This window comes from Podarcis vaucheri, assembly GCF_965113315.1.
Source record: "Podarcis vaucheri genome assembly, chromosome: 17".
NCBI classification, from domain to species: domain Eukaryota; kingdom Metazoa; phylum Chordata; class Lepidosauria; order Squamata; family Lacertidae; genus Podarcis; species Podarcis vaucheri.
In genome coordinates this window covers 31377311-31400956 of record NC_138755.1, presented here as the reverse complement: position 1 = coordinate 31400956, position 23646 = coordinate 31377311, and the positions used below count along the sequence as shown (strand labels likewise).

The following is a 23646-nucleotide window of genomic DNA, read 5'->3' as shown; positions in this document are numbered from 1 at the left end:
CTCCATGCATATGGGGGCAGAACTGCAGCTCCAGTTGCTGGCAGAAGCAGCAGCCTAGCCAGGGAATAAAGTCTTATAAATGTCTACACAGAAATATGCCCCACTTAGACTATCTAATGTGAGAAAGGGGCACAGAGAGCGAGAGAGAGAAGAACACTTTGTTCATTCCGATAGCAAACAAATCCCTCACTTCTCTTGACGCCACCACAAATGATATCAGGAGTCAACAGTACCCAGAAAGGTTTCCTTTAAAACCACTTTACAAGCTATATATTATTATTATTTTTTAAAAAAGAAATTCCCTCAGTGAGGACCTTCCTTGTCAATCAGCATAACTATGACAGCCGTAATTTGGAACAAATTACTAATTACACTTACAAGACTCCAAATGTTTTTTCAAGCAATGAGCACTCACTTCAGCAGGTAGTCATATGTGATTCACGTTCCAGATTACCACTTTTCTCCTTTGCAAAATATGTTGCTGAGAGTTGCCCTCAACACTTCCTGAGCACAGTGCCGTGGCCCCTTCAAAAGGATCACTGAAGGCCACAGATTTGATGGCTGGCTTCAGTGTCGAACTCCCAGTGTGCAAGACAAGCTTGCTCCTGTGTATGACCTGTGTGATATGTCTATCATCACCCTCCCACCATGCCATATGAGAAAGTGACAAGTGATGAACAATTAGCACCATCCAAAGGGAGATGCCCAATGAGGCTGTGAATGCTACCCAAAACCACAAACAATGACATAAAATGGATGTGCTGCCATTCTGGAATGTCATATGCTTATGAAACAGGCATATATATGTGGAGAAGGAAGAAGGTGCCCCAACAGCTTGAAACTTCATCCAGACACCAGTTGAGAAACTAACAGCACATTCATAGTGTTTAGAACAGAATAGAACAATAATAAAAACTGGCCAGGGGGAATTACTTAAGAAGAATCTGGCACTGGTTGGAACATTGGAAGGAAAAAAATAACCCGAAATCCCCCCAGACTTTCTAGTCTACAAATTCAGAAATCTTCAGAGCAGCATGTTTGACTTTCAAGGAGATCCGACAGTTTTAAATTATGTGCCGAAGAAAGAAAAGACTAGGATTCCCCTTTTCTTCAGTGCACAATGATGCAGCTATCTCATATATGAAATCCAAGCCTGAGATCATTATTTATTATAATAAAACTAAAGGTGGCGTTTACACCTCTGGCCAGATGTGTGTGTACATGTGTGATCATACATTTGAAATGCCTGATCAAATAGTGGCCAATGGTGATGTCTGTCTCTCCCACCAAACATGGTGGACATTGCCACCATTGTTGACAAAATGCCTATGTGCCTATATTGTTTGGAAACTGAACAGCCCATGGTTCAAACATCCCAAAATATCTCTCTTCCCTGTAGACTTAGGTCTGTTTGATGCCTTCTGGAACACTTCCCACTGACATAAGCAGCAGGAAAAAGATTTACAAATCATCAGTGGAGAAAAACAACAGACTTTCAAAAGGATGCAGGATTACTTTCTTATGTGGACAACACTGAGGTCAATATGCCACCAACATAATTTTACTTATCCAAAAAAGACACTATGGTGATATATGCAAACACTTCTATTTGTGAGGGGAGAAAGGCAGGAATATTTTGAACTGACTAGTACAAATAACTAAGTGATGGGTTCTTCAGAAAAGTAGGGAGCTTTGGGAAGAAACAGGTTCCAAGGCACCTTTGGTCAAGTTGGGAAAGGAGAAACAAAGATGCTTTCTTCTGTGGAGTTTTGTTGTTGTTTAGTCGTGTCCGACTCTTTGTGACCCCATGGACCAGAGCACGCCAGGCACTCCTGTCTTCCACTGCCTCCCACAGTTTGGTCAAACTCATGTTTGTAGCTTCGAGAACACTGTCCAGCCATCTCGTCCTCTGTCGTTCCCTTCTCCTTGTGCCCTCCATCTTCCCAACATCAGGGTCTTTTCCAGGGAGTCTTCTCTTCTCCTGAGGTGGCCAAAGTATTGGAGCCTCAGCTTCACAATCTGTCCTTCCAGTGAGCACTCAGGGCTGATTTCCTTAAGAATAGATAGGTTTGATCTTCTTGCAGTCCATGGGACTCTCAAGAGTCTCCTCCAGCACCATAATTCAAAAGCATCAATTCTTTGGCGATCAGCCTTCTTTATGGTCCAGCTCTCACTTCCATACATCACTACTGGGAAAACCATGGCTTTAACTATACGGACCTTTGTTGGCAAGGTGGTGTCTCTGCTTTTTAAGATGCTGTCTAGGTTTGCTGTCTTTTAAGCTGACCCGTGTGAGCACACATTCCAAGTTAAGGGTTTTAAGGGATACTGGATTGCACCTTTTGGACCACACTTAGGCTAGTAAATCTCGGCCTTGCAGAGATCAGTTTACAATAGCTGAGACTCCAATGTGCCAGAAGCAGGTTGTTGAAAAACAAATAGCTCCAGATGATTCAAGTGAACATGTGTTACACATGAAGACAACAATTCATCATAATGACACAGTGGACAGTTCTCTCTTCAAACAGCCGCATTTCCAAATAATTGTCGTTCAGGTACAAATTCTGTTCTCAGCCGTTGGACTGAATTTGAAAAATCCAGCTGCATAGTTTACACTTCTGTTGAAGTGCACTAATATGAAGTTAGGTTTAAATTTAGAAAGTATATAGGAGAGCCGAATCCAGAACTAAAAATGGTAACACAGCATAGAAAAGTAACTGTGAATGAGACTGAAAAGGAGACCAGGATAAATCAGTATTCAATATACAGATGAAGAAAAAAAAGGATGTGATGAGAAATAAGATAGCCCTTTTATGGTGATCTCTACTGACCAGTACAAAAATTAGAACAAAATAAGATAAGCGAGTAATGCAGACTGATTCCCCACATCTGACTTTGTGCAGCATAATTCTTCCTCTTATCACGAAGTGAATATAATCAGGGTATTTGTAATGGAGTTCCTCAGGGGGTCAGTAGGTAGAGGGCTGAATGCAATCTTGGAAGAGCCTGTCAGATACATACAGGTACCTGCATGTGTACGCAATAGATTTAATGGAATCTCTGTGTGTGTCTTTCTCTGTCTCTCTCTCTCAATATTTTTCAAACTAGGCAGTATTAAGCACAAAATAATATTGGTACTACAAATATATTAGCACACTTTCCTAATTTCAGTCATACTTAGAAATAAAGATATGTCTCAATTATTGGGGTGACAGTGGTGTTAACAAACATGCTCAACCACACCATCTTTACCCCAAGCAAGCTTGCTGAAAAATGGCAAATAGGTGCCTGCAGCACTTGATGATGCAACAATCTGAAGCTGAACTTTAAGATGACTTGCAAGCATGGGGGGGGGGCTGGTACCCAGTGGACCTAGTAGGGCTCTTAGGAGGTCACAGGGGTGTGGCCAAATTGTTCGCCATTCTCCTCCCTTGCAAATGCATTATGAACATTCTAGCACTGCAGTGTTACAAACAGTTAGCACCTAAGCCTTAACCTGGGTTGCTGGGTTCCTTAAACGTAAACCCTGTAAAGGTAAAGGGACCCCTGACCATTAGGTCCAGTCATGACCGACTCTGGGGTTGTGGCGCTCATCTTGCTTTATTGCCCAAGGGAGCCGGCGTACAGCTTCCGGGTCATTTGGCCAGCATGACTAAGCCACTTCTGGTGAACCAGAGCAGCACACGGAAATGCCGTTTATCTTCCCGCTGGATTGGTACCTATTTATCTAATTGCACTTTGACGTGCTTTCGAACTGCTAGGTTGGCAGGAGCAGGGACCGAGCAACGGGAGATCACCCCGTCGCAGGGATTCGAACCGCTGACCTTCTGATTGGCAAGCCTTAGGCTCTGTGGTTTAACCTACAGCGCCACCCGCGTCCCTTAAGCCCTGTTTAGGGAAGCTTTTAATATTTGATGAATTATTGTATTTTAATGTTTTGCTGGAAGCCGCCCAGAGTGGCTGGGAAAACCCAGCCACATGGGCAGGGTATAAATAAAATATTATTATTATTATTATTATCAGTGACTGGCAGGTGTACTCATTTGTTTCAGGTCACCTGTTCACATATATATTTTTCTGCTCCCCCCAATCTGTCCCAGTTCTACATTAAATTGTGAGGTGTGTGTCCAAATACACACAGGAATTCTTTTTTAAATACATATGACAAACTTTCTCACAAATTATGAATTTCAGATATATATTTTTGTATACTTTTGGACATTACCGGAACATTTGGAATGGATGAAAGCGCATGGCTAGCCAAGTTCTAAATCATACATTTGCTGGGGAGATGCAGATCAGAAGTCACAAGGATGAAGTTCCTCAAGATTCCCTCAATTACATTGACTTCCAGAAATGAGTCATGGTTTCGTTTTTGATCCTCAAAACCCTGTAAATCCTGGGCCCAACCTTAAAAAAAGAAGGTTTCGCTGCCTGTGCTAAGTCTACTTTTAATCTTGAATAGAGATTCCCTCCTGATAGCTGAGGCAAAGCTATTACTAAATTAAATCTGGGGACACACTTCACTGTTACACTGAATAAATATAACATTTTTTTAGTTTAAAAAGAATAAATATAACCCCACAGCGACACAAGGAACTAATTCTAAAAGAAAATTATTGACTAAATATATTGCTATAAACAGTTTTTGCATTGTTTATTATCTTTATTTATCTAATTAGCATGTCCTAGAGAACTTGGGAGAAAGGCGATGGCAAACCTAGACAGCATCTTAAAAAGCAGAGACATCACCTTGCCAACAAAGGTCCGTATAGTTAAAGCCATGGTTTTCCCAGTAGTGATGTATGGAAGTGAGAGCTGGACCATAAAGAAGGCTGATCACCGAAGAATTGATGCTTTTGAATTATGGTGCTGGAGGAGACTCTTGAGAGTCCCATGGACTGCAAGAAGATCAAACCTATCTATTCTTAAGGAAATTAGCCCTGAGTGCTCACTGGAGGGACAGATCCTGAAGCTGAGGCTTCAATATTTGGCCACCTCATGAGAAGAGAAACTCCCTGGAAAAGACCCTGATGTTGGGAAGATGGAGGGCACAAGGAGAAGGGGACGACAGAGGACGAGATGGTTGGACAGTGTTCTCGAAGCTACAAACATGAGTCTGACCAAACTGCAGGAGGCAGTGGAAGACAGGAGTGCCTGGCGTGCTCTGGTCCATGGGGTCATGAAGAGTCGGACACGACTAAACGACTAAACAAGAGAACTCCTTCAACACACCCATGCGCCTGCTTTTTAAGACCAGCAAAATGGTCTTTAAAATATTGCATTGCAAAATCTGGATAAGTGACAATGTCAAAGGATAACTATGTTTCTCCTTGTATATTGTATCATAAAGTGTGAATTTGATAGATTCAAATTTAAATGCACACTGAGTGAAATTTCTCCTTCATCCCAGCTCTCTGGAATTCTTTCCAATGTGTCACCTTTCCATATTTTTAGATGCCAAGCTAAGACAGAACTGCTTCAGTAAAGTTTAAACTTGCGAACTTTTAATAGAGTTTTTTATGGCGGTTCTTTGCTGTTGCTGCAGTACAGTACATTTTTTGGGAATAGGTAACACTGGAAAGGTAGTACAAAAAGCTTAAAAATAGACACACATTTCTGGTCCCTGTCTAATTGTGCTCCTCCACTCTCTGTTATTTTGCAAAGTGTAACTTATTATTCCATAAGCTATTAAACTTAATAGCTCTAAATTTAGCTCTCATTTCAGTGACTGTTAAAGCCTAGCTTACCTATTGGATACAGGAAATCTACCATACTGATAAATGGCTACTGTTCTCATCAGTACAAAGGGAATAATGAGGATGGCTCGCTCTACCTTTCCCAGCCAAGACTGCAGAAGCAATAATTCAGTTCTATAACATAGATGCTTTCTAAAACCTCCCTCTCCAGTATTTTTTAATTTGCAGGAACCTATGAAAATTTATTTGCCTAGTTAATATGTGGGTAGAGAAGGATTTCTTTTTCTTTTTAGAGGGAAATTACTCCCCAGGGAAGTTTGCTTAGCGCCTTCATTATACACCTTTATACGTCAGGCAAAAATGTTCCTTTTTAACCAGGACTTTGGTTGATTTGATTGACATCCTATGCCCTTTTAAAATGTGGGGGTTGGGGGGGAGGTTATTGGGTTGTTGTTTTTATTTTGATTATGGAGTTTGTGGTTTTATATTATTATTTTATTCTGTAAACCACCCAGAGACCAAGAGGGATAGGGTGGTATGTAAAGTCAAATGACAGCAACAGCAACGACAACAACAATTTATTATTTATACACCGCCCAACTGGCTGGGCCTCCCCAACCACTCTGAGCAGCCTCCAACAAAATAATAAAATACAGAAATCCATCAAACATTAAAAGCTTCCCTAAACAGGGCTGCCTTCAGACGTCTTCTAAAAGTCTGGTAGTTGTTTTTCTCCTTGACATCTGGTGGTAGGGCATTCCACAGGGTGGGTGCCACCACCGAGAAGGCCCTCTGCCTGGTTCCCTGTGGCTTGGCTTCTCACAGAGAGGGAACCGCCAGAAGGCCCTTGGCGCTGGACCTCAGTGTCTGGGTAGAACGATGGGGACACAACAACAACAACAATCTTAAATCCGCCCAGTGATTCCACCTCCCCAGGGATCACTGAGAACTGTAATTATCAACAGAGAATTCTCCACACCTTCAGCAAGCTGTAGTTTATGTTAAACCATGACAGTTAAACTGATTATCACAGTTTCAGGGTCTCGGGCCACCTCAGAGATTAGGATAGCTGTGTTTTTGTTTTTTTCTTTCTTTAGGAGCTAGCTGTACTCTATTCTCTGTCTTCCCAACAGAAAAGACCAGACCTATTCCCATCATGGTGTGAACAGGTGTGTGTCAACCTGATCCCCCCCCCATGGTTTATTACTGTAGATCTTGGCATGAGTAAAAGTTGGCGTAACTTAATAAGAAAAGAGATTCCCATTATGAACTTTCTTGACCCTGGTACCATTCTGATCTCAAATGTGTCCTGGAGAGTACTGAGGAGCCGTTCTGAGCTCCTAATACTTTGTGTAAAGATGAGCACATGTTGTCGCTGGCATCCCTCTATCTCGAGAGACAATGGAGTGTCTCTGCGGGGTGAAATCAAACCACTGCATTTGCAGCACTGAGGTGACCTCTCTGGGGCCGAAACATGGCCAGTGTGCATGGAGGTCCTAGATTGATGGCTAGATAAATTTACTGCAGGTAAAATTACACACTCTAAATAAAGGGCTTGCATGATTTGAGTCTGAAGAAAAGAAAAACTGATTTGTTTTCCTTTAGTCCACTAAGACACTTTCTCATTGTTATTCTCATTCTTTTTACAGTACAACAATACTTTACCTGCAAATAATCTTTTGATCAAAAAGGAAACTAAAAATGTGAAGCCTCCAGCTATAGCAACAGTCTACCTGGACTTACTTTGAATATTAATGCAACTTAGTTTTTTAATCAACAGCTGCTTCTAATCCCTTCTATATAAGATTAAGTCAGGTGTAAGGCCCTGAACTCTGGCGCTGTGGTCTAAACCACAGAGCCTAGGGCTTGCTGATCAGAAGGTCGGCGGTTCAAATCCCTGCGACAGGGTGAGCTCCCGTTGTTTGGTCCCTGCTCCTGCCAACCTAGCAGTTCGAAGAGCGTCAAAGTGCAAGTAGATAAATAGGTACCGCAATGGTGGGAAGGAAAACGGCGTTTCCGTGCGCTGCTCTGGTTTTGCCAGAAGCCGCTTACTCATGCTGGCCACATGACCTGGAAAAACTGTCTGTGGACAAATGCCGGCTCCCTTGGCCTATAGAGTGAGATGAGCGTGCAACCCCAGAATCATCCATGACTGGACTTAACTGTCAGGGGTCCTTTGCGTTTTTAAGGTCCTAAACTAAACAAGGAAATTCTTTCCTTATTTGACATATGAAAATCCCTCTGCTGTAACAAAGATTTTCTGATGTTCTTCATCACAGTCAATGTGCAGAACTCATTTATAACCCTGACATTATTACAAATTCATCTATTCCTTGATGGGATAAGGCATTTAGAGCAATTGCCTGGCAAATAGTATATAATCTAGATAGCATTAAGATCTAATCAACACCTCCTGTTAAATAATTGTTGCCACACAGACAAACAGTAAGAGAACAAAAAGACAGGAAACAAAGGTAACTAGTTTAGTCATTGTTCACTAGGATGATGTAATTTCAACTTTTAATTAAGCAGAGTAAACAAAATGGGAAATAGGCAGGAAACCCTAGGAAGAGACAACAGTACAATAGAAATATTGGAATAATAGGAATTGCTCATCTAAAAGTCCCCCTCCCTTCTCCATTGGAATATATGGGCTCAAAACAGAACTTAAACCTAGATTTTCAATAGTTGGGGAGCTCTCAAATCTCCAACACGGACCCCTTTTCACTCTGTGCTCTCAAGGACCAGCCTGACACTATGCTTCACTTCAGGACAATTCTACCGTTCCTCTTCCCTTTCTTGCCTTGCTGTTAAGTGTGGGTTCTGTGGCAAAATTGTCCCACTCACTTTCTGTAGGCTTTTGAGAAGTCCTCTCACCCTTTTGGTGCAGCAGTGTTGAAGGCTGGCAAAGGCTCCTCTAAGGCCCCAACAAGAGAACTGTGGCATCGGTCCCCTGTTCGGATAGGTGGTGTGGGCGTAAGCTGGATCCTGGCCTGCTCCCGGGATTTGTGAAAAGGAATGGAGGCTCAGACACAGGCTGGGCTGGGGTGGGGAGCCAGCGGAGCAGGAAGGCTTCCCTTGGGACCGCTCCCTAGCCATTTAAGCAGCCCACACCTAGGACCCTGCCTGCTTTTCTTTCATCAGGTTCCCTACTGTCAGGAGTGCTCTGATGGTGTTTCCTGCTTGGCAGGGGGTTGGACTCGATGGCCCTTGTGGTCTCTTCCAACTCTATGATTCTATGATTCTATGATTCTATGATTCTATGATTCTACTCACTGACCCTTGGTTAAAGCCAATGGTCAATGACTTTGCTCTGGCTACAGTGGTCACCATATTATGGGGCCAGGTAGGAATTTGTCCGCCGGGCAAATTGGCTCCGGCCCGGTGGTTTTGCCTACCTCACAGTGTGGTGGTGGCCCAAAGGGCCACAATAAATGTAATAATATGTACCCCTGTAAATTCCTGAGTGTGCTTCTAATAGGGAAGTTATGGTAACCTGTTGCTTTATGAAACTGATGATTTTGCAAGTTGCCGCTCCCCCCACTGAGGCATAAATACAGCTAATATGTGAATCACAAAGATACAGCTCAAAGCTAGAACGTAAGATGCTACATGGTACAAATGGCTACACGTAACACAGGTTCCCAACAAGCATACTAACACAATGTAACAGAACACGGTGGGAATCAAAACTGTATCAGCATAAATTGCCAGCGCTTATTGCACATGTGTATTAAACATGAAATGAGGTAATGATGTATATGATTGGTGAAAACTGAAATGCTTTGTTTGAAACTTTATAAATACCACTGTCTGGACCACTGGGCGCGGTTGCAGTTTTGTGAAACGATCATACTGTAACCTATTGTCTTGCAATAAACAACGATGGACTCCGGACTCCTCAAGCTTCTGGGTTTTATTGGCATAAACTCAGGAGATAAGCCATTTTTGGCTTGGAACAACAGCAATCATCACAACCGGGTTGGGCATTGGGGCAATCCTTTGCCTTGGGTGGAGGGGAGGTTGTAGTCTCTGCCTGCCCTTCCAAAACGCTGGGGTATCCTGTTAAAGAGATCCAGGGGGAGGTGGGGCCAGGGCCGATGGCACTCTCCCAGATGGCGGCCCTGTGGTGGTCACCCTATTTGATATTAAAAAATTCCTTCCAGTGCACACTTCTTCAGATACACTGAAACAGAAGTTGAATTCATGCCAAACTCCTGAGCTTTGGAATCTCTCCCTTAGATTCCCTAAAACTAGATCAAATCACTGCTCAAAGACTGATCCGCCAAAGACTGGATGACATCGATTTACAGCGAAATTATATGCTGGGGGGAGGTGTTTGTTCGCCCCAGAACATTGGTATCACTTTAACTTACTGCGTTCCATCATACCTCTCCTCCCTTTCGACTGTTGCCCATAGGCTGGCCTTCACCAAAGCGAGGTTTAACGTTTTTCCCTCCAATGTCCTGAGACATAGATTCTCAAAGGGCCAAGCCTCCGCCATGTGCGAATGTGATAAGGAGACGCCGGAGTCGCTTCAGCACATTATGTTCACTTGCCCCTTATTCAAGGTGCCACGGGCAAATTTGTTGGGATCAATCATACAGAAACTAGAGGGTACCCCACCAAAATTCCACCTTGCCCAAATCTTGCAGGATAAGGATACCCACACGACCCTGAAAGTGGCTAGGTTCCTGGTCACTGTCCTTACCCAAAAGCGTTGCCAAGGAGCACCACAAGCTAATTAAGGCGTAGTATGCCATTCCATCTTATAGTATTTTATTGTTATAGTAGTGTTTTGGCAGCTGTTTTTTCCCACGTGCACAAGCTGTTATTTATGTCTTGTTTTTATCTGTATGGGCCTACGGCCGTAATAAATTATTATTATTATTATTATTATTATTATTATTATTATTATTATAGTTGCCAGATCCTTCTATATAGTGAGAAGGTGGGGAGGGGTATTACTCAGAAGGGTGGTGGGAATGGGAGATTGGCAGATAGCTGAGATGAGCCTGTTGACGACTCTTAACGACTGCAATAGGTCTTACAGGAAAAGGCAAGGGGTGAGAAGGTGAAAAATGGCTTAGTCATGTATAATGAGATAAGAATCCAATGTATTTGTTCAGACCAGGTCTCTCCATGGTTTTAAGTTTGGTAATGAGTTGCAATTCAGCAGTTTATTCTAATTCAGCAGCTTACCCTATTTGATGTAAGTCTTAGGAACCCCCGCCTGGATTGACCTACATGTCACTTCTGGTGGGCGAGTCAGAAGTATTTTGATTGCCCCATGCCCAAGCTAAACCTCTTTCAACTGTATTCAATAAAGTTGTGGCCTGTTTCGATCCAAAACAGGCTCAGTGGTCTTTTAATTATCTGGGGCTGGGGAGCACAATGCCATAGTTAGATTCTTTCCCTCTTTAGATTAAGGTGTCTATGTACACCTTGCACTCTTTAGATCACTTCTTACCCAGTCAAGACATATCCAAAAGATGAAGAAGGGTCGGAGTGGGGCCTAATCTCGCAGACGCATTAAACAGAAATGCCCACAGTTCTATATATGGAGGCAGGCTTCAGATTTTGAGAGGGACACACACAAAAATACTGCTTATATTTTTAGCAAGAATATGACTTCCAACAAACGGCTCTGGTATTTAAGTGTGTGAGTTGCATTTATTTAACATTTTAACTATGTTCAAACTCACACAAGAGCAATAAAATTCTCTTCATTAAAAAGAGAGAGGAAATACACAGAGGAAAACCTACTCAATGAACTTGGTATCAACATGATTCACAGGCAAACATATTAAAGGTACTGTGTTTAAGGCAAGAGACAGAGGTCTGGAGCTTTGTGTCAAGCCCTGAATCTCAAAAGAAGTGCTTGATCCAGCTATATCAGTTACTTGCAGGTGGTGAGGTGGAAATTTCTTCTTTAAAAACTAGGCAATTTTCACCTTTCACATTGTTACACTTTGTGGCAGCAGCCGCAGCTGCTTTGGCACTATTTTTTTTTTTACCTGGTGGCACCTTGCTTCCTGGATTATGCACTATCCCCACTCACAATATTATATATCCAATCAGATTTGATTCTGTGATGTCACTGATGACAAATCAGGACATGTGACAATGAAGGCAATTCAAACCACTGAAGAGAACTGTCAGGGAACTGACATCGGAGGGAGAGGCGAAGGAGAGGCTCCCAGATTATGCTGGCGAAGGACCCAGCAGCAGGGGGAGAAACAGCTCAGTAGAGGGGGAAGCCATTCAGCGCAACACCAGGGATGAAGGGGGGCAGACGGGGGAATTGGAGAGAGGGCTCCAGGACTCTTCACTGGACATCAGTGAGGAGAGCCCAGGTCCTCCGCTACCCACGCCTTCCCTGTGCAGAAGACTCCCGCGCAGTGAGAGAAGGAGGAGACTGGGTGTCAAACAACTTTTATGTTGGAAGAGGTTCAAGAAACGCCCACTGACGGATTCTGCCAGTGACTGAGACAGCCATGATGAGAAGGGGCTGTGCAGTCAGAAAGGTTTAACAAGGCAAATTAACCGAGAAAGGCACCAGCTTACGCACAAGTAGCTCATACCTATTACAATAACATTTTCAAAAACACTGGGTCGTCTTGCATTGCCAAAGAAAACAGAGACTATTTTAAGTTCTTGAACCACCTCTTTGAATTAACATTCTGTTTAACCATGCACCTCCCAAATATATTTTTCATTCATATGGCTTTATTAGAAAGCCTGTACTTCCCAATTCCAGGCACACTGCCAGATGCTGGATTCTCCATGTTCTCTGCTAATCCCCACATAGTACATCTAACAGATTATCCTTCTTGCCTCCTTCATCAGCATCAGTTGTCATTTGCCTGCATCACTCAACCCACATCATCACCCGGCACACAAACTAGAACTTCTTATCCAGCCCACATGTATTGCTCTTCCCCATTCTCAGTTTTCCTCTATCAACACTGCAGTGGATCGAGCTAAGGGCCTCAGAATTCCTTGCCACAAGGATATTTCTGCAGAAACCCATAACCTTTGGGGCAGATATTTTGTCTTGGAGCTAGCAGAAGAGCCCTAGATGCGAAGATATTTTCCCTCTCCTGTTTCCTTGCGAGGAATAACTTGTTTTATTTTTTTAAAAAAGAGGGTTCGTTGCAAAACTTTGGGAAAAGAGGGTCCTTTGCAAAACTCTGGGAAGAAGGAACCAAATCATTACTAAGGTTAATTATGACTTTTATTTCTCGTGGTTAAAGAAGGCTTGGAGGTAAGTCAAGCTGTGCAGAAAGCAGGGTCTCTCTGCCCATTCTAAGAATAGAGCAGGAAAAGCATATGCGGCATCATAAATCAATGTTCCTGCTCAGCACCAAACTGGGGGTTGGCAGAGGCCCATTAGCACATGCCAAGGAAGGGACTCATTTAGCTGATGAGCCACTAACTGTATGCCTGGCTCCAAGCCTCTGTTTTCTTGCATCAGCTTATGCCACTGATACGTCTTTATGAGCAACAATGGAGTAAGGCAGATGGGTCTGTCTCAGTCACCCACAGTGGCCAAGGAGACAAAACTGTTGCTGAAATCACGAACCCCATTTTGCTAAGTCTTCTTTTGATTAGGACTGCTGGAGATGGAAGACATGTTCTCCGTTCCTCAACACAGGTTATTACAGCATATTTCAGGAGCTGAATGCCACACCTGATAACATTGTCATTTGGTTCCCCCTCTCCCTCCACCCCAATTCAAAATCCACTCACTGTTGTAGCTGCTGTTGCCATTAGTCTCTGCCGATACCAGGCTATCCTGACTTGGCCCTTCGGAAGTGGCCCTTCCTGACAGTAAGTGGGAAAGGAGAGGGGTAGAAGGGACAGGGAAAAGAGAGAAGAGAGAGAAAGAGAAAGAGAAAGGAAAGGAATATTTAGATATTCTCACTTGAAAGCATACCAATAAACTTGTTTTAGTCTCTCATCTGTTCATGCTTTGACAACTCCCTTACAAACCAAAGTGCCTCTCTTGCAGTCCTCAAGCATATAAAGTTGCATATGGATCTGCATTTAACGTCAGTTTTCCATGGTGTTCCCTCAGGACATTCCAGTAAATGAGGCAAAATATCAACACGATGCCCTCCTTCTGATGGTAAAAATAGAATAGTATACTTAATTGGTAATATGTTGCCTGAGGTAGACTTCTTTATCTTGCCCAATTAATGATAGGCCAGCTGTCAGGGAACTGACATCGGAGGAAAGGGAAGTGGTAAGGCTCCCAGAGACTGGGAGAGAGTCAACAGCCAAAGCAGGGACCAGCAGGGGGAGCGCGGGGTCTCTGGAGGAGGATCTCAGTAATGCTGAGAGAGACGCAGCAGCCCAGGCAGGAAGCAGCAGGGGAGAGAAAGGGGTGAGAGACACTTCGAGCGAAAATAGCGGGGAGGTGTCAGAAGCAACTGCAGGGAGACCCATGCTGCGCCGGAAGCTGCCACGTCGTGAGTCCAGGAGACGCGTTTCCGTTAAGGAACTTCTTTGCTGGAAGCGCTTCCGCAGACAGCCACTGTCAGACTCTACTAGTGACTAGAGCAGACATGTCTGAGGAGCTCTGTCACACACAGAGGTTTGTGGGGTCGCACAAACTCTGAAGGGGCGCAATTTTAAGCACAAGCAGCTAACCATCCCCTGACAGCAGTCTGACAGTCTCTGTACGCTGCCTGTGCAGGAGAAAGCATCATGAGCAACCCAGTCGGAACCGGAGACGCAGGGGTTGGAGCTGGTCCAAGCTTGGAAGAAAGGTATCAAGCTCTGGAGGTCCAACTTGCGCTGCAGACGGCGAGGCTCGAGGAGAGAAGGGCTCAGGATGCTGACAAAAAGGGGAGAACCACTCAGTTCCCCAGAAAGGTACCAGGATTGGTGCAGAAGTTTGGGGGGGACCCCAAGGATTACCATGCCTTTAGGACTGAGATGCAATATGCTCTGAATGTGCAGTTTGATGAGTTCCCTGATGAGGAATCGCGAGTTGCGTTCGTAATTGGGCATCTTGAGAAGGGGGCGCGGGACTGGGTTCGACCCCTGATGGCAACGCACAACGATATCCTAAAGGACACTATGAAATTCTTTCGTGCAATGGATATCATGTTTTCCAGCGATATTGAGGAAGGGGCGGTACGCAGACAGCTAATGGCTTGCAAGCAGGGAAGCAGATCTGTCCGTGAGTACTGGACTGAATTTACCATGCTGATTCACAGATTGGGGTGGGATTTATCGGCGGCACCCATTCAGATGCTATTTGAAGAAGGTCTTTCTTCAGCTGTGAAAGACGAGCTGGCCAGGAGCCCCAGGGCGGGGTCTATGGATCAGCTGACCAAATCTGCGCTGACCATTGGAGCGCGCCAGGAGGCAAGAGCCTTGGAGAGGCGGGAAGGGAGAGGGGAACGTTGGAAGGAGTTACGCATTCCAGACATTCCTGAGCCAGCTTTCCCGCCGGCAGAGCCGATGGAAATCGGAACAGCCCGCGCGCGCGCAGTTTCAAAGCCCAGTGAGGGGGCGAAGAAGGAGGGAAAGGGAGCCCGGAAATGCTATCTCTGCCAACAGCCAGGCCACTTTGCCAGAGTCTGCCCCCAGAGGAAGGAATGGCAAGGGATGGTGGGAGCTGTTGAGGGGGAAGAGCAGGGAGAAACGGAGCAGGTAAAAGCCAACGCCTGGTTGCCAGCAGGGCACTGCAGCCAGGCCAAAGAGCAGTGAAAGTGCCCCTTCCCCAAGTGCCAGTGCCAGAAGCTCCTCGACCTGCTCTAGTGATTGAAGTGTCGCTAGAGCTGCAAAATGGACACCCCCTAAAAATAAAGGCGCTGTTGGACTCAGGCAGCTCCTGCAATTTCATGAGCAAGGAGTTTGCTGCTGAACACCAGATACAGACTATCCCTTTAAGCAACCCCCTGCAGGTGACCACGATTGATGGCAGGGAACTGTTGGGAGGAGGCGTCAGCTTGCAGACCGTCCCAATGATAATGAGGGTGGCAAGGCACACAGAACTGATAGCGTTTAATGTGGCCACCTTGGGAGGCGCTCCCATTATTTTGGGAATGAGCTGGCTAGCCCTACATGATCCGCTGGTGGGCTGGCATCAAAGAGTGGTTTCCTTCGGTTCCGCACACTGCTTAGAACACTGCAGGGCGGAAAAGGGGTCAGCAGGAGCCCAAGCCACCCTAGCAGGGACGGAAGTGATGGAGAAGGGGAAGGTGCCACCACAGTATGCTGATCTCAGCGACGTGTTCAGCGAGAAGGAAGCGGACCAACTACCCCCGCATAGGCCCTTTGATTGCCAGATCAACTTACTCCCTGGAGCACAGCTTCCTGTAGGCAAGTTGTATGCCATGTCAGACAGGGAGATGCAGGAGTTGCGAGCGTTCATTGACAAGAACCTGAAGAGAGGCTTCATCAGAGAGTCCAAGGCAGCGGGGGGTAGCCCAGTGTTTTTTGTGGATAAAAAAAACACGGACAAGCCGAGGCTGGTATGTGACTTTCGGGCCCTAAATGCAGTGACAGAGCCGGCGGCTTTTCCTATGCCCAGGATTGATGATATTTTGACCAGGGTGCGAAAAGGAAAGATTTTTACAAAGCTGGACCTAAGGGGGGCGTACAACCTGATACGTATAAGGAAAGGGGATGAATGGAAGACCACCATGTTCACCCCTTTGGGGGCATTTGAATACCTCGTTATGCCTTTTGGATTACAAACGGGCTCCGCGTGTTTTCAAGCCTTTATGAACCATGTACTGGGGCCTTTGCTCTACAAGAATTGCGTGGCCTTCTTAGATGACGTGTTGGTGTATTCGGAGAATGAGGAGCAACATGTGAGAGACGTCAGAGAAGTGTTGAGCAGGCTGCAAGCCAACAGACTGTGGGTGAAACTGGAAAAGTGTCAGTTTCATACCAAGGAGGTGGAATTCCTGGGGTACCGCTTGTCAGACAAGGGGTTGGCCATGGACCCCGGCAAGGTTCAAGCGGTGCTGGAATGGAAAACACCCAAGACCAAGAAGGATGTGCAGAGGTTCCTAGGGTTTGGAAACTTTTATCGTAAGTTCATCCGAAACTTCGCCCACCTGACGGCGCCCATCACGGACTGTCTCAGCAGCAAAAAGAAGTTTGTTTGGACGGGGGAGGCGGAGCGAGCGTTTGAGGAACTGAAAAGGGCCTTCGCCTCTGACGAACAACTTCTACATGTGGATTTACAAAAAAAGCTGAGGGTCGAAACAGACGCTTCGGACAGAGCCATAGGGGCGGTGCTTCTTCTGCAGCCGGGGAAGGAGGGGTCAGAGTGGCGACCGTGTGCCTTCTTTTCGCGAAAGCTGAACAAATCTGAGAGAAACTACACGGTGCACGACCGGGAACTTCTTGCGATTTATGAGGCCTTCCGGAGATGGAGGCACCTACTAATTGGTGCACAACAGAAGGTGCAAGTGTGCACGGACCATAAGAATCTAGAGTATTGGAGAACTGCGCGAGTGCTCAACCAAAGGCAGTTGAGATGGGCCCAGGAGTTCTCCAAATTTAACTTTGAGATTTGTTACGTACCAGGCCCGGAGAACGTTAGGGCGGACGCTCTCTCACGCAAACCTGAATATTTGGAGGGAGAGGGTGCACCCGAAGAGACCCATGTTATTCCCGAGGACCGTTGGGTGTGTGGGGCGGCTTTGGTGGGGCAAAGGGAACTGGTAGAGGGAACGGTGCAGGATGAATACGCCCAGGACAAACTCAGGGGTCTCAGGAGGGAGGGAGACAAACCCGGGGGTTTTGAGGAGAGAAACGGGGCGTTGTACTACAAGGGAGCGTTATACATACCTGAAGGGGAATTGAGGGAAAAGGTACTCAAGCAACTGCACGATAGCCCCACAGCAGGGCATTTTGGGCAACACAAAACCATGTGGCTGGTTACCAGGGAATTCTGGTGGCCCAAGGTCAGGGAAGATGTGCGTGAATATGTGAGAGGGTGTGACCGATGTCAACGAGCCAAGGGGGAGAGGCGGGCACCGGCAGGTTTATTAGAACCACTACCCACGCCGGAAAGACCATGGGAGGCAGTGGCAATAGATTTCATGACTGATCTGCCCAGGTCCAAAGGGAAGACAGCCATTATGGTTGTGGTAGACCTGTTAACCAAGATGGCCCACTTTATAGCCTGCTCACATGCGGTCACAGCAGAAGAAACCGCTAAATTGTTTGTGGAAAATGTGTTTAGGTTGCATGGTGCCCCCTTGAGGGTGGTTTCGGACCGAGGGAAACAATTTACTTCCAGGTTCTGGAGGAAGCTCATGAGCTTATTGCATGTAGAGGTGAATTTTTCCACTGCCCGTCATCCAGAAACCAATGGGCAGGCGGAAAGAGCTAATGGTGTCCTCCAGCAATATTTGAGGTGTTATGTGAATGACAGAGAGAATGATTGGGTGGAGAAGCTGGCGTTGGCAGAATTTGCCTATAACAATGCAGAGAACGTGTCCACGGGGATGAGCCCTTTTTTGGCCAATCACGGGTGTCATCCCCGAGCCTTCCCAGGGGGGGAGGGGGAGAACTGGAGCGTTCCTGCCGCAGAACAGTTCGTTGAAGAAATGGAAGCGATCCATCGCCAGCTCCAACTTAATTTAAACAGGGCGAAGGAGGAATATAAGAGGCAGGCAGACAAAACCAGAAGGGAAGGGGAAAGCATTAGGGTGGGGGACCAGGTGTGGCTGTCCACCCAGGGGTTACCATTTAAAGGAGGTTGTAAGAAGTTAAGACCCAAAAGACTGGGCCCATTTGAAGTCACGCAACAGGTCAACCCAGTGGCTTTCAGACTCCGGTTACCGAACCACATGAAGTTGCACCCAGTGTTCCACAGATCATTGCTGTCACCGTATATAGGGGACAGAGAGGGGAGGGTCAATAGGGGACCAGCTATGGAGGAAAAAGAACACAGCTACCATGTAGCGGAGATTCTCGATTCCAGGTGGAGGGGAGAGCAAGTAGAGTATTTGGTAATGTGGGAAGGGGAGCCGGAGTCGGAAAACACCTGGGTCAGGGCAGAGGAGGTAGATGACGAGGTTTTGATTGAAACTTTTCATCAGAGATTCCCTAGAAAACCCCAGCCAGTGGCGAGGTTCCGGAGGGAATACTTCGCCACCACCGATGACGAAGAAGAGTTGGAGGGGTTCGCTGATTCCGAGGTGGAGGAGGATTCAGCGAGTCGGAACGAAGACCGATGGAGGGAATTGTTCGAGACGTCTGAAGATGAAGAGGATTCTTTTAGGGGTTTCAGCTCCTCACCGCCCCGAGGAGAAAGTAGGGGCGGGGGAGAGGGGGGCCCTGGAGGGGAGGTGGATGTCAGGGAACTGACATCGGAGGAAAGGGAAGTGGTAAGGCTCCCAGAGACTGGGAGAGAGTCAACAGCCAAAGCAGGGACCAGCAGGGGGAGCGCGGGGTCTCTGGAGGAGGATCTCAGTAATGCTGAGAGAGACGCAGCAGCCCAGGCAGGAAGCAGCAGGGGAGAGAAAGGGGTGAGAGACACTTCGAGCGAAAATAGCGGGGAGGTGTCAGAAGCAACTGCAGGGAGACCCATGCTGCGCCGGAAGCTGCCACGTCGTGAGTCCAGGAGACGCGTTTCCGTTAAGGAACTTCTTTGCTGGAAGCGCTTCCGCAGACAGCCACTGTCAGACTCTACTAGTGACTAGAGCAGACATGTCTGAGGAGCTCTGTCACACACAGAGGTTTGTGGGGTCGCACAAACTCTGAAGGGGCACTATTTTAAGCACAAGCAGCTAACCATCCCCTGACACCAGCTTTTATTATACCAAACAAAATATGTCAATCCAGAAATCTTAGATTCACAACACTTATATCTGGTGATTGGCTGTTTATTTGTTTGTTTGTTTCATTCATTTTTCTAATTATTACAGAACCACAAAGACAGATTAAAAAAAAATCATAATATGACCAACTAAAGTAAGGGCATACAAAACCTAAGCATATTAAGTAATGACATCCAATCTAAGATCGTGCCATCCAGGTTTCTGTAGATGGCGTAGGCAGAGATACCTGTAAATCTGAAATAAAACTATATAAAATAAAATTCTACCACAATGAGCAAGAATCACCAGAATTTTCCTGTCCCTTAGAAACCTGTAACTTATGTGTAATTTTTTTTCTGCAATAATCTGCACCAGTGCTACTTGCTGACATGGTATGGGTAAGCATACCATGTGATGATGGCTCTAACTCATGTGATGAGTTCTACCAAACAATACTGCTAAAGGGCAGAAAATTCATAATGCCAAGCCTCATATGGTGAATGCAACATCTAGACCACATGTGTACACCTGAGCTTTTCTAGCAATGATAATTTGCTAGTAGAACATTTATTCAGAAGGCTCTAACCTAAAAAAAGTGAATGGGCTGCTTTCTAACTTCTGTTGCTCTCTGAAATAGATTGCAGGGTTAACTGACATGATTAGCAGCATAAAGCAAAACCAAAGACAATTAGATTGGGCGATGCATTTACAATGATCAATTATGCAGGACATTTCCAGAAAAATAAAAGTTTAGATTGTCTGCATGCTTGAATACTTTTTTCCATTCATTAGCAGCCGAAAAATTTAAGAGCCTAGCCTGTTGTATCCACCAAAGATCTAATCTAGTCCCAGATCATGTTTCCAACAGTGGCCAATCAGCTGCCAATGAACAGAGTAAGGAGACGACAACAACTACAACAACAACAACAAAGCTCCAACACCAAGCACATTTGTTTTGCTTATTATGGGTAATAATCATTGATAGTCATTCTCTATAAATCTGTCTAAACATCCTTTAAAGCAAACTTGTGTCTCCAGCTGTTTTTGGACTACAACTCCCATCATCCCTTTCTAGAAGGCCTTGTTTTTGTTTTGTGTTGGGTCTGTGTCTTTTGCATCTCTGCTGGGAGCCTTTCATATTCTAAATAAAGCATATTGAAACAACGACCTGAATCTGTCTGTACTGTATGTCCGCCTCCTAAACAGATTCCCTGGGAATTGTAGATAATTTCTCTAACAAGGGCATGTCCATACCCCATTTAATGTTAATAGCAAGCTTTCTGTACCTCTATTACTTCTCCATTGTAGAATGATATTCTCCATGAACTTGAGTGGATTTGAAGGGGAAATAGATTCTTGGAAGATAAGGGTATAATAGATACTAGTCGTGATAGTTAGTTGCTGGGGATAACAAACATAAGAGAGCTATTATGTTTGTGTCCTGCTTGTGGCTATCCACATGAACCAACTTTTGAGATTAAGTACTGCTAATACTGGAGCATGATATATATAAAAAATTAAGCACTTTTGCAGTGAAACCATATGCATGCTTATTTGGAAGTAATTATGGATAATAGCAGCAAATATATTTAGGATTGCAATCAGCAATAGGGCAATCCTCTATACAGGGCCATCTTTAGCATATGTACCGCCAGCGTGCAAAGATCCACCCAGTGCCCCCAAATTTAGTTTAGCTGCCCCCAAAGGTGTCAAAGGTGTCGCTGACCCCGCTGCCGTATATCAGCTCAATATAATACATAACATAATATTTTGATGTAAGAGTTAATTCTGTGTGCACGGCGCCATTGAGAATGACAAGCGCCATCGTTGAGTCTGACAAGTGCCGCTGGTGTGAATCACAAGCACACACATCTTTGGTAAATGAGCACACAAAGTCGAAAGTCCTTTAGTGAAACAGTAGGTATACATCTCGGTAATACCTAGGTATATATGTATTTTGTTTTTCTAGCTTGATCAAAATTATTTATTATTTCATAACAGGTAGATAGTTAAGAGCTTAGGCAGCTTCAGCGCCCGCCCCCCCGAATTCGGCGCCCGGGTGCCCAGCACCCCTTGCACCCCTGGGTAAAGATGGCTCTGCCTCTATGTGTCTACTCAGAAGTTAAACTTATTGCAGCCTAAGTCTTATAGAGTTCAATGTGTCATGTAGAATATATTGCGTTATTCTATTTAACGAACTATGAAGGTGGCGAGCAAGGAAAAACTGGGTATTACTCTGTCCAAATCCCCCTGAAGTCTTGGTGATTTCCATGGAAGAGTTAATCAAACATGCTTAAATGTCTGCCGCTGAAATCAATGGGGCTGAAAAGTACCTCACTTTGTCGACTGTGCCCACTGTCCATAGCATAGTGGAACAAAATGATACCTATAATTCTGGGATAGCCTCGGCCATAAGACAGCTCTCTGCTTTGAAAAACACGGGGCTGTTTAAAATGCAAGCAGCAGTTTCTAAAATCAACAGCGAAGGATAATGGTGGCATCAGCCTCATGAACCAACGTCAAACAAATATGCACTGTGCTCGGCCTTACGGAAGACGCAGGTTTATCCTGAATAAAGATACTGCTGAGGAATAAAATATATCAATGTACCATCCCTGCATGTAATACTTTCCTGAACTCAGTTCAAAGGATTGCCACGGCATTTCTGTCAACTCAAGAAAATTGAAAAATCAGGTTCTCGGAAATTAATGGGTACCTATTACGATGATATATGGACTGTCACAGCATCTGTGGGGCACACACATATGCAGACAAAGAGGTTTTTCCTGTGCTCTGATGAGATTGGCATTAGGCCTCCAATCTACATCCAAATGCAAGAAGAGTTTTTGGCTTCTGTAATGAACACTTGGGAATAGTGGGCAGAGAACCAAAGAACACGAAGCACCTTTAATTATTTCAGTTTGGGAGCGTTTAGCACATATGTAATTTATCCCATTGAACCAATGGGATTAATAGTGTATATCTGGAACACAGTTAAACAAACAAATCTCTTATCAGGTATGTTGCCAGGTTTAAAATTAAGAATTTCACACTAAGAGCGGCACAGAAGAACAACATGTCTACTGCCTGTGTAGCATGACATTCAAACCTGCTCAAATAAGTTGACAGCCCAAATTCAATTATTACGTATAAATTACATGTGCTCGTTTTTGGCCTGTGAAGCACTCGTTTCGAGAAAGTGCCCTGGGGCACCACTCACAAAATGACCACAAGTTGAGGTCTAATACAAAATGGCCCCCACGGGAAGAGTGTCTTAATACAAAATGGCTACCACAAAGAGTCTCTTTCTTGCTTGCTGTCTGTCACTCACTAATTCCAGCTCTCCAGGACTGGGATGCAAAACCCACAATGTGAACAAACCTAGGTGGGCAAAACAAGGCTTTACTTCACCTGGGTCAAAGACCCAGTTTGGCACACAAGCATTTTTGTACACACACACACACACACACACACACACACAGGCTGGGAGCCTCAATGGTGCCCCTCAGGAGGCTTCAACCTGGGCAAAAAACCCTGGCTCCCCGCCCCCCCCCCCAGCTATGGCTCTGAATAAGCTTTAAGTCTGTATTTTGCAGGGAGGAATATTATTATTATTATTATTATTATTATTATTATTATTATTATTAGTTATCTGCTTTATATTGCCCATGGCAATCCAAAAGCAATTTACAAACAGACAAGGTACTGGATCTTGATGTCTGAATGCATAGATGCACATGTGTTTATATAAGAGAAGATTCTGCAATGTAACATGCCACATTCAGATCTGCATATATATATATACGGAAACATCTCTATACACATATGTAGTTAATACCACATCCTTCTTGTCTCACATGAGAACATTGAGGATAAATAGGTCTACAAGCCTATCCATGAAGCTCCTAAATATTTTAAATGACACCCGAAGCACAGAGTTTAAATGCTGATAGATTAGGGTAATTCAGCCTTCTGAAAGATAGCAAATAAATCATTCCAGGGTGCCCTAGACATTTCCATCTACAACATTCAGACTCCTTTTTCCATTTCCAAAATAGAATCTAAACCTGCTGGCTATGCAATCTACTCTGAAGAGATTTTTTTCCCCACACCTGAGGGGAAAATAATAGAATAGATGCCTTCAGGGC

At 44.9% G+C, this 23646-nt stretch overlaps 1 protein-coding gene across 12 annotated transcripts in view; it reads right to left on the bottom strand.

Moving 5' to 3' along the window:
• NRG1 (neuregulin 1) overlaps window positions 1-23646 on the bottom strand; it is a 499123-nt gene that overhangs the window by 289859 nt on the left and 185618 nt on the right. For 9 of the 12 annotated variants that reach the window (XM_082204833.1, XM_082204832.1, XM_082204836.1 and 6 more), the window contains exon 2: window positions 13452-13526. In XM_082204833.1, coding sequence (XP_082060959.1) covers window positions 13452-13526 — 75 coding nt within the window. The remainder of the gene's footprint in view (window positions 1-13451; window positions 13527-23646) is intronic. The other 3 variants (XM_082204821.1, XM_082204825.1, XM_082204823.1) reach the window with 1 other exon arrangement.